The 12,054-nt window shown below is 36.5% G+C and overlaps 1 protein-coding gene across 2 annotated transcripts in view; it reads left to right on the top strand.

The window, feature by feature from the left end:
- Positions 1–99: 99 nt before the first annotated feature.
- ADK (adenosine kinase) overlaps positions 100–12,054 on the top strand; it is a 448,271-nt gene continuing 436,316 nt past the window's right edge. Inside the window, exon 1 of one of the 2 annotated variants that reach the window (XM_016130815.2) lies at positions 100–212. In XM_016130815.2, coding sequence (XP_015986301.1) covers positions 148–212 — 65 coding nt within the window. In that variant the 5' untranslated portion in view covers positions 100–147. The remainder of the gene's footprint in view (positions 213–12,054) is intronic. The other variant, XM_036223569.1, reaches the window with a different exon arrangement.

Below are 12,054 nucleotides of genomic sequence, written 5' to 3'. Positions count from 1 at the left end.
TGACTGTGGGTGGGAGAGGCATGGACTGGGAAGAGTCTGGAGGGCGGGGTTTGTAAAAAAGGAGGCGGTGAGACAGGGAAGGGGCAGGGCTAGATAGCTGAAGGGGTGGGGCGCACGCTGGAGCCTAAGTGGGGTGGGATCGCGAAGATGGCTGCGACTGAGGAGGAGCCGAAGCCCAAAAAGCTGAAGGTGGAGGCGCCGCGAGCGCTGAGGTGAGCGCTACCCTACGTAGGGTGGAGGGTTACGGCGCCTGCTGCTAACCAGGGACCGCATGTAGTTGCATAGTCCCGGCGCTGGGTGGTGCCCTCACTCCCGGCGTGTGGCCAATGCGCAGGACCCGCTGCTCGGGGAGCTGCCTGCACGGCTGCGACCTCTCGCCGGGTGCCCGCCCAGTTTGGCGGAGTCGCCTCATCTTTGGAGCGGCTCCGGCCGCCCTTGACCAATCAGAGCGTCGCCTGAGGGTGGCCGAGCCGGCTGTGGGCAGGCGCCACGTGGGAGCACTCCTCAGCTGGGCTGGTGAGACCCCGAAGGACCTGGCCGAACCGGAGCAAAGTCACACGCGGTCATCTCCTTTTCCTTGGGGGTTAACGAGGAGGAGGTCCAGCGATTGCTCTGGGGGCAAAGACAGAATTCTTGGGAATTTTTCGTAAAATGTCGCGGAAGGGCGACTTGACCTTATTTTTCTTACACAGTCCGTGTGCTGGGACCTTTGAAGACTGCCAGGGACCCAGACCCAGCCTCCGAGGCTTGGCGGGGGCAGTGTTTGGCTGAATGAATAGGAAAGGCCGATTTTTCTTTTTACCTTTTAACTCTTTGGCAGCAGTGGGGACAGTTGTACGCCTAACACCTGCCTCACATGTGATTGATGTTGCAACTTTATAAGAAGTTGTTTGTTAAATATTCCTTCCAATAAATATAAAGTGCAGTGTGCACAGTCCTTGATGATTTTGCAACGTTCCTTGGAAGGCAGTGATTTTTCTAAAAATAGACATATCAAATTGATTTAAAACTGTTGGGACACTCTGATTATACAAATCTCATTTCTTCCAACATCATACTTCTTTACCTCCAAAAAAATAAATCATTCATAATTGAAAAGAAAAGGTCACTTACAGGCTTGGTGGTGTGTTCATACTGTTTTGAATGGATGATGACTAAATCCCTGCCTTTAGTGTATTTCTACTACCCTCTGAGGGTTAGTGTGCCTACCTCATAGGAAGAAAGTAAACATTTTTTTTTTTTAACAACTCAAGATGTTCATTTTTATTTTAAGTTTTCAAACTATAGAGTAAAGCAGAGACTTTTGACTCAGACCTATCTGGGTTCAAGGTATGTGCTTTCCCTATTCAGCTCATTCTAAGAGTATTTACTTAAAGGGCATCTCCTTCACAAAGTTTCCTCTACCAAAGTGGAAGACAGATGCAACTTTTCCCTACTATCCTACTAAACATACTGCCCTTAGATTTCCTTATGCTAATTCATTTTTAAAATGCTTTCCTATTGTATAGATAAGGAAATCGAAGCCCAAATGTAACAGTTAAGGAACTGAAATATGAACCCAGAGCATGTGGGTGCAAGTTCATTGTTGTTTGGCTCTACTGTGCCTACTTTTATACAACCACCCAAGATATACGTCTCTGCCTATGCATCCTTAAAACTAGTGATAAAGAATGTCTAATACTTAAGTATATATGTTCTAGACACTATTTCAGTATTTTACCTTTTTTTTTTTTTTTAACTCATTCAATCTCACAGCAACACTACCAAAGAGGAAACAGGCATAGAGAGATTAAGTAATTTATCAAGGTTACCTGTCCAGTAAGTTATGGGGTTGTGATTTTAATCTAGGTAGTCTGATTCTATGTCTGTATGCTTAATTACCATGCTACACTTACTAACTTAAAAGTATTTATCCAAAAATCCTAGTGACTTGTTAATTCAGTTTTTCTCTACTAGTTTTGCTTCTGTTTTATTTATTTATTTATTTATTTATTATTATTTTTTTTGTGGTTGTTGATTATAACAATGTTGTTGCAAATATGTAGGCATATGATACAAAGTAATTCTTAAATACATAATGTATTTTATATGTCATTAGTGGCTATTTAAAACTTGTAAAGACTTTAGGCAACTAAAACTCATTTTGTATATTAGTTAATGTCACCTGTAGACTTGAAATTAAAAGATTAAACACTCAAGTACTGGAACAAATCAAATCTCTTAATTTCGTAAAGATGTTTTGGGATTGGCTGTTCCTACCTTCATTATATTAGTTTGGCTTTAAAGGTCACAGTGTGATAATGCACTGAGTGGTTAGATTGTGTGCGTTATCTATGATGACTTGTTTGACAGTTCAGAGGGCTAGCTACCAGCTTTGGTTAACTTTTAGGAAAAATGACTGATAAAGTCTAAGATTAAATTAATGTAAGTCAGTGGGTAACAAATAAATTTATGAGATATTCGTAGATGTCAGGGAAAGGATTTAGGCTTTTGTGAGAATTTCAGTTAGCTCTGGAGTAGCAGTTCTCATCTATTAAAACACCCTGTAATGCTCAGGAAGCCCCCTGCAACGAAAGAATTATCCAGTCAAGATTAACAATAGTGTCGAGATTGAAAAAACTCTGCTCTATGGAGAATGACAAGTCTAGCCTCCCTTTCTCAAATGGCCATTATTTTTCTCAGCTGGATTGCTTTTCAGGGTATAGCAGTTAGCAAAGTTGCAAAAAAACAGCCACTCTAACATGTTTTCACATTGAATTTGGGAACATTAATTGAATGCTGGACTTTATACTAGGTGGTGCTTTATATATGCTCTCTCAATCTTCACGACAACCTGTGAGGTAGGAATAATGATCCCTGTGTTACAACTGAGGTATTTAGGACTGAAAGAAGTCGAGAAGAATTTTCGAGAACTTCTCTCTAGATGAAGATGTTCCACAATGATTACCCATATTTAGGACCTATTCGTTTTCTTTTTTCTCCTTGGAAATCTCATCCAAGTTCATTTCTTTAGCAGTCACCTCTAAGAGGATACAATTCCTTCCAAAGCTTGTGTTGAGCACACGCCAAGTCTGTTCTTTCAGTCTTTCAAGTGCCTGCTATTTTTAGTGTGGTGCTAAAAATTAGCTACTCGTGTATAGAGAGGGAAGACCTAGGTACTGTCCCTCTTGGTGGAAATGAGTGGAGTTTGGGAAAATGATACCTGAGCATTCTGAAAGACGACAAGAAGTTAACCAGGTGTGAAGTAAGGTGTCTGGCTTTATAGGAAAGTTTGTTTAGAGGTGGAGATGGGAGAGAGCTGCCTCTTGGAGAACTACAGATGTTTTGGTCTGGCTGAAGCAGATGGTGTATGGGGTCCAGGCTTTGTACTGGATGCTTTCATATGTGCGATTTTTCTCTTTATATCCTTTAGTTCTCAGACCCTAATTTTGCTATCTGCTGAATATCTCCTTTTGAGTGTCTTGCTGACACTTCAAAGTCATATATATCAAACTAAATCCATCTGTTGCCTTAAATCTGCAGTTTTTCCATGCTTCTGCATCTGTTAATGCCACCACTAAAGTCTCTTTCTCTAAAGTTTGGAACCTAAATACTTGATTCACTTTCCATCCACATAATGTTATCAAAGTTGGTCTTTTCTTCCTCAGTAATATCTCATAAATGCCTTTCCTTTTCATTTCCTGCTGCCACAACTCAAGTTTAGATTTTATCTTTCTTAGACTTTGTATTGCCTCCCAACTAGTCTCTCTACCTCCACTCACAAGTTGTACCTCTTCTTCTTCAGGCTTAGCTCTACTTATTCATCATAGCAAATATTTGTAAGCTCTGAAGTTGGTTAGGAAGGGTTCAATCCTGAGAGCCCACATTGTAATTCTCTCTGAATTAGCAATTACAGATTTTTCCGGGTCGTGACTTTGAATAATATTAAAAGGAAAGAAATGACAATTTTCCGATCAATGAATATTGATTTTTTCTCAACGTATTGCTTTCTAATCATTTCATGTTCATGGACTCCTTTTATTCTCTCAGTCCATCTCCTCATTAAAGATCCCGTGTTTTAAAATTGCATAGTAAAACTAGGAAGAAAAGTCAATAAGTATATTAGGTAGCTAAGCAGTAGCTTCAGTAACCCTTTCTAAAACATTTATTTCTCTTTCTGGAAAACAAAAGTCTCCTGAAGTACTTTGTATGAACACCTTCATAAGATCCTTTCCTGGGCATTGTATACTAAGGTAGAGCAAGGATGGTGAAGAGCCAGAGGAAAGCCTGTAAGGCTGGTCCTGGGTATCTAAGGGCAAGCACCAAGTGCTTGGAGCCCAGGGAAAGTGGGATGGGCTCTGGGTAAAAGAGAGGTATTGAAAACTGTGTTTCTGATTTTAGGTATAGGCCTAAACTAAATAAAACGTGAGGCTGACAATGCTATTTTCTACCTAGAATATGGCTCTACTTCCTTTTCATCAATTAAAATCTTGCAACATGTTCACAGTTAAGTAGAAAAAGAAAAAGAATTAAAATTATAAAGAGCATTCTGGTCAGGATGGAAGCCTGAGCACTGGTTAGGAGCATGGTGTCTGGAATCAGATATGTGGTTTGACTCTCGGTTTTTATTAATTGGTGATCTTAGGAAGATTGCTTATTGGCCTCATGCCTCTGTTTTTTCACTTAGGAAATGGATGTATAATAATAGAACCTATCTCAATAGATTGTTGAGAGGATTTAATGAGAAAAACCAACAGAATTGGCACATAGTAAGTCTTCAACAAATGTTAGCTGTTATTATTATGATTCTGTTTATTCTGCTTCTGGCTCCCCCCTGCTCCAAATGCAGCAATTACAAATTTAAAAAATAAAAAACGATGTAGGTATATCCAAGAACAAGATAAATATTTCCAGGGACTAAAATAGAAAGGAAATATACAGCTAGACTCTGGGTTCAGGAGCTGGTGGAAATAACTCTGTGCAGGGAAACTGGAGTTAGATACCCTATATGAAACTGGGAGCTGGACTGGTGTTGGATAAAAAGAAGGCTGAAATCTTCTGCTCTAAGCTGTTGCTTTATGAAGCTCCAAACCTGAAGTGGTGAAACAGAAGTGGCCTAACTGCTCAGAGTTGGGAACCATAATTTCTCCACTGTCGCCTAGTACAAGAGCACTGAGCTTGGAAAGGGTGTGGCCAACCTCAAAACCACTGGATAAAGGAAGAGAAGTCTGAGCCTGCAAACATATGAGGAAGACCATTACTTACAAGATAAACACAAGCACCAGAGGATATAGATACTCAAAATCTAATGGAATTATTAGAGCAATTTCAAAATGACTTTACATATTTTAAAGATCTTAAAAAAGATAAAAGTAATAATAGCCATTAAAAATATGTTATGAATAAAAAATCAGTAGATATGAAGTAGGTGGCTTTGTAAAGAAAAAATAGAATTATTGAAATTAAAACAAAATATATGTTGGTTAAACTCTAGGCAAAACATATTGGAAGGGAAAATTAGCATATTGAAAGATATCCCTGAGTAATTCACACAAATGTAGCACAAAGAAATAAAGAGAAATTAAGAGATGTGAATATAAATTGAGAGGCACCAACTTACATCTGATTGAGTTCCAAAAAGAGGAATTAGTGTGAATGGTGGAGAGGCCATATTGGAAGAGATGATGGCTGACAATTTTTCAGACTTAGGAAAGATCAAAGTCTTCAGGATGAAAGGGTATTCCAGGTACATAGTAAGATAAAAATAAAAAATCCACACTAAAACTATGGAGATTTTCATCCTAATTATTATATTAATGTGTATAGACAAAATCTGAACATTTAGACACCCCAAATTTAACAGTGGTTATTTATAAATGGAGGGATTGTAGGTTATTTTTATTTTATTTTTTATTTTTGTATTTTCCAACTTCTCTGTATTGAATATGTATATTAGGACTCTTGATTTTAAGCTGGAGAATCCTGATGTTCATTGAATACATAATTTGGCTGAGTACTGAGTGGCTAAATATCACCATTACAAAATATACCACTAAGCTACTAAGTAAATCTGGGACTTTGTAAAAAAGTATTATGATGTTATTATATGTTATAATTTTTTTCATCTATACTTCTGAAATCCCAAAAGCTCTGAAAACTGAAAGTTTTTAAAAGAAGTTTGAGGTGAATTAATTTGATAGCAAAACTTGTACTGATATGAGACTCTCTATAGTATTTATTTGTCTGACACAAATGTATATGTTCTGCTGTAAAAAAATCATCTATTAGTTTATTTGTTAATGGCATGCTGCATGAAACCCTCTTGGACAGTTTATAAAATATAAAATATACCTTCCTGAAATCCATAAACTTCTGAATTCCATAAAATTCTGGTGCCAAAATATATCTTTCCCCAAGGAGTCAACAAAAGGATGTGATATTTATTAAAATTTTAAAGTCAGTTTTTAAAGTTTGCTATTGTACATGAACAATAATTTTTCATCAGTCATCGGTTGCTCGATTTTTCCTGCAGTACCCATTCTACATTTTTGTGATACTAAATATATGCTAATTTCAAATATCTCTTTGGCTAGCTCTACCATTATACTGTTACCAGTTATGTTATTGAATTAGTAGGCTTTTCTTCCTCTCTACTAGTAACTGACTAAGGTAAAAAAGTTCACTTCAGCTTTTGGACAGGAAGATTGGGAAGGCTTTCACCGAAGTGGTCTCACAAAGTGAAGTTTCACATAGTGCTTGAGGAGGATACTTTTTGAATATTTTCTGAGGCACTTTTGAAGTTATTCCCTCACATGTTTTATTTCCAATATTTTTGTTAGTACCTTTTTGTACTTGTGGATTCATACAGTTTCTTTACAAAACATGTTCATCTAGAAAGCAACGTAGATGCGTTCTACATGAGTTTCCATTTGCATTTTGGCTTTCATTGCATGCATACTGATTTCAGCATATTCTCTAGAATAAGAAAATATATGTATAGCAGTTACATAAGAAATTCTTACTTTCTCAGGGTACATCCATTTGGTTACTTTATTAACAGGGTCTCACTATTCTGTCAGCAAGCCACATTTATTTACTAGGGAGTCCTGATAGTTTGCTATATTACTTGCAAATAATAAGATAATAGTTATGATGGTAGACAATGTGATCATTGATCACTGACAAAATTATCAGAAATGATACCGAAGGGGTTACTTGGCTATTTGCCTTCTAGAGGCTGAGGCTGGACTTTGATGCATCATTAGTAGAAGCATTTCTAAGTCTCTGAGAGACTCAATTACTAGCATAACTGGGAGGTCCAGCCAAATATGACTCATCTAGGAGTGCCTGTCTTGCCTCTGTTGTCCTCTGGCATTGGATTTATTTCTCACATAGGCCATTTCAATGTAACAAGAAAGATGGCATTTCTTAACCTCAAGCCAAAGTTTCATGAACTCGAAAGGAGAGACTTTCTATGTCCATGCATCGGTTTTGAGAATACTCTCTGGTCCTACATACCCAGCACTGAACTAATTACTGTATCAGAAGTGGAGATTTTGGCCAGTTACTCCTCATCGTGTGTTGTGTGCGTGCACACACATGCCACTGTGTGGGTGTGGGCGTGGGTAGATGTGTGAACCAATGGTATTTATATATGTGAGGGAGTAGGTGGTTGTTGGGGGGACACTATAATCACCAATTCTACCAGGACCTTGTAGAGTAAGGGAGGTGGTATCATTCCCTCAGCAAGAGAAAAGTCAGTCCCTTACAGCATTTATAGAAAATGTTTATGAAATACACAGTTGCCACACTCAAAACCTCATTCCTCAAGGTCCAGCCAAAGTTTGTCTTTATAAAACTTTCCTGGCTGTTTGCACTTTATACTTTGCATTGTTGCTACATATAGTACAAACATGTTTTATCTCATCTACTGCTATGTGAAGCCAGGAAACTAGTTGAGTAACTCTTGGTGCCTCATAATGACTTTTTTGCAACAGAACAGGTTCTAAATTTTTATTAAATGAATGAATTCTTAGCTCTTTAAAGATATTCAAAGTTTCGTTTGTACTACTCATTGGTGCAAAATGGTTTCACGTATCAGCTATAAATTCTTATCTATTCATAAGTTAATCAAAGGAAACTTTTCTTGAAAACACATCTTGTTTCTTGGACTTTTCATTTTTCTCATTACATGGAATGAGATTGTATGTGAAATAAATCTGATAGTGGAAGAAAATAGAGGCAGGAGATATAGTCCTAGATTGCATTTCTGTTCTTGTGACTATAGTGAGCTTTGACTATAATAATCATTTCTTGCATTTATGTTATCAAACAGTAAGAGTTTGTCCACCCAGTGCTAGCAGAGCCAAACACTAAACACTGAGAAATGCAGTGGAGTAAAATTGGCTATTTTATTATGAATGGTGCCACCCAGAAAAATGGGAAGCTAATGCTCAGAAGCCCAAACTCCCCAATGGCATATTGGTTACAGATTATATAGGGCAAAATCACAAGACACCATGGGTTAGGGGGTTCAGGTCCTGCTGAGAGCTGATTGGTCAGAGGTGAAGGGTAATAAATGATTTCTTCAGGTCTTGAGGACAGTTCTAAGGTCTGCTTCAGTGGTGTTCCTCTGTCTAGTTTCTTGGGAAAGTAGCCAGGGAGTTGTTCCACCAGGAGCTGAAATATAACAGGTCAAGATGTTATCTTTAGACTACCAGAGGTACTGACCTTTTGACTATTAGTTAGGTCCCAGCTACTGTCTTCTGCATCAGGGGTTGTTGATTATACAGGGAAAGGCTAGGTCTCTGAGGAATGTCTGTCTGTCTATCTCTATCTATCCATCCATCCATCCATCTATCTATATCTATTGATAGATATATGTATATACAGAGAGGGAGAGATGATTTCTGAGCTAGGAGTTAAAGCTAAATTTAATCAAAGTCATAAGGACCCTCGATTTCATTTGTCCATGGGGAAAATTCCCTCAGGATAAATATACTTCTCATATATGAACAGCAATATTTTATTAAGCCCTGTGGTCAGTGTTTTCTTTTTCTTTCTTTTTCTTTTTCCCTTTTACAAATATATTAGAATTGCTTATTTGATAGGGGAATAAATTTTCTTAATTTACAAAAATCACTGTGACCTATCAGAATGATGAATTTTTTTCCTGTGAATTAGCAAGTTCTTAATTAGTGGGGCTCCTTGCAATGTAATTAGAATTCCAAAAGCATTGAAAGTCAGTAATAATGTTCTTAATTTTGTAGTGTATTGTGTAACATAATTTACTAAGTTACCAACAGATAATACCATAAAATGGTCTTTTAAAGAAATTTATCTCTCTTGACTCATCCAGGAGGGGTAACATGAAAACAAAATATAGCAAAAAAATCAAATTCAGAAGGCTTAGGTTTTCTCAAATTCTTTTAAGCTAGCTATGGCAAAATAAACTGTTTTACTCTCTGAGCCCTAGAGCTGAAGTCTGAAAAACTGTGTAAATTTTTGACTAACCAAGTTGAAATACAAGAAAATTATCTCCTTTAAAAATAAATGGTTGAAGTGTTTTGTCTTCACTTCCCCCTAAAATAGTTTTTCAGAAGTTCTTTTTCCTAAACTGAGCCGAGAACTTAGTTGTCATTTTTAGTTCTTAGTTTTATGGAAGATTAAAGCTGTAAAGCTTCCACCTTTGGTTATGTCTGTGTCCTCACACACAGGATGAACTGATTATATTACATTTTAGCATGTGATAGCATGTTATTGCATGTTAAAGTATGCTGAAAAAATTTTATTTGTTTTACTTAGCATTTCTTATCCAAATGTATAGAACTGGATTGTTTAGATTTGAAATATTACAATAAACCATAGTTACATTGAATTCAGTAAATAGTACTAAATGTTTAGTATTAAAAATAGTGTTTTAGTAAAAAAATAACTAGAAAGATTTGTCTTTTTTCAGGGGAGATATAGGTTCTTCTCTGCATGGTAGGTTTGACTTCTTTGGGTGTATTTATCCCTTAGTTTGAATATTGTAAGGATACTCTGGACTTTCTAGACTTTTACTTATAGGTCCTTAGAATCGGGAGGGATCTTAAGTTATCTTTGCCTAGCCTTGAGTTTCTTTAGCACTCTTCTTTTCCTATTTGTGTAGCATTCCTCCTCTAGATTCAGCACAAATAAGGGAAGAGGAGTTTCCACTAATGTAAACACACACACACACACACACACACACACACACACCTACCTTTGACCTCAGTTCTGTGTGAAGCTTGAATAAACTACATTCCTGAGAAGACTTGTTAGTATCCTCTAGATAATCAGATTCAGAGCTCTTTAAATGATTTCTTGTTGGCCAGGATGTTGCTTTTTTGTATTCATAATACATGTTAAAATAGTCTCTCCTAGCCTTTCCCTTTGAGAAACTACTTTGGTATTTCTAGACTGTGAATGCTGGTGGGAGTCAGGGTAGGAGGAGGTAGGGGGAGATGGCTAAGAGAGTGCAAATTCCCAGGTAGGGTGGGATCTCCCAGAGTTGAAGTATCCTGCACATCATGGAATTAAGGTATGAAAACAACAGCAAATTTCACCATCAGCCAGATGTAGCTTTCAAATGGTAGTTCACAATTTCACAATTTCATGTGATTTTTGAAAACTGAGCATGTTTTAGACTCTAGCTTGTTAGTACCTGATGAGGTACTTAAAATCAGAGTCTTATATTTACATTGTATATTTGAGAGAATTGAAGCCCAGAGAGGTTAAGTGGTATCAGTCAAGTAACACAGCTAGCTATTTAAAGCTATTAAGTATCTGAAGTGAGATTTGATTCCAAGTCATATAACTTCTCATTGTACTATGTTCTGGATCAAGAAATGAAATATCAATTTTCTTCAAAGTTTTTTTTTTTTTTAAAGATAACTTTTTAAAAGAATATGTCAAGCATTTTCACTTAGCTTTTCTTATTGAACCTCACAAGAAAGTGAGGAAATAGAACCAGAGAGGTTTAGTCCCTAAGTAGTGAGCACTCCTTTCACACCCAGGACCTCTGACTCACATTTCTTGCTGTTTATATTACATACACTATGAAGACACAAATTGAGAACTTGTCAGAATGAATTCTGTATGTGCTAGATAAGCACACTATTTAAAGAAAATCTGTGGCAATGTGTTTAGTAACCTTGTTTAGATTTTTGTCGTTCAAGTTCTCTTATTCACACATATGTAGTTTCCCCTTCCAAGAATAAATATTTTCTCGTGGGGTATATTTAATGGTATGCTTTGCAAATGGATTAACTCATCGAACTTGAACTTTGATCAGTTTGTGTTTTCTAATTTTCTAATTAAAAGCCTTGGGCAAACCAATTTTGCTTATGTTTAAGAGTTAACACATTCCAGTTAAGAGGACAATTTCTAATAAATTTTAATTTACTTTGGAGATTTTGTGCTTTCTCCTGATACTAATAATTTGAATCTTATGACTTTAGTGTTATTATAATGAGATAACCATAACTATTCATAGAGTTTAATGTGTCCATCCATCCTATTTTTTACACAGTAAGTGAAAGAAATAGGATTCAAACCTGAACTGTCTTATTTTAAGTTTTTTAGTAATTACCTGCAATGTTGAGGTATTGTATAAACGACAGCAACAAGAATCAACACTAATTCGTATGATTAAAAAAATTAAGTAGGACTTTGGCTAAAAAAGTATTTGCATATCAAACACGAAACAATTACTGATTAAGTAGCTATAAATCTTTTAATACTATTTATAATTTAAAATCCTACAAAAATGTTCTACCAGATCTAAGATGGCAGAAATAAGAACTTTTTTTTTTTAATTAAAAATGACCTATAGTTACAATTAGCCTTGGACCTCATACAAATAATAAAAACCAGCAGCCTTTTTAAAGAAATGATGAAATATTCAGTTAGCCTATTTTAAGAGTAGGACTACAGCATTTCATTAAAATTCAATTGATGGAGGTATTCCTTGCTTTTTGAAAGTTTGCTTTATAGCACTTTGCTTTTACGAAAGACCTACGTTAGTACTTGTTTTTAGCTAACTGAAGGAAATCC

Source organism: Rousettus aegyptiacus, unplaced genomic scaffold (assembly GCF_014176215.1).
Source record: "Rousettus aegyptiacus isolate mRouAeg1 unplaced genomic scaffold, mRouAeg1.p scaffold_m13_p_6, whole genome shotgun sequence".
NCBI lineage: Eukaryota > Metazoa > Chordata > Mammalia > Chiroptera > Pteropodidae > Rousettus > Rousettus aegyptiacus.
This window is presented reverse-complemented; position numbering and strand designations above follow the sequence as displayed.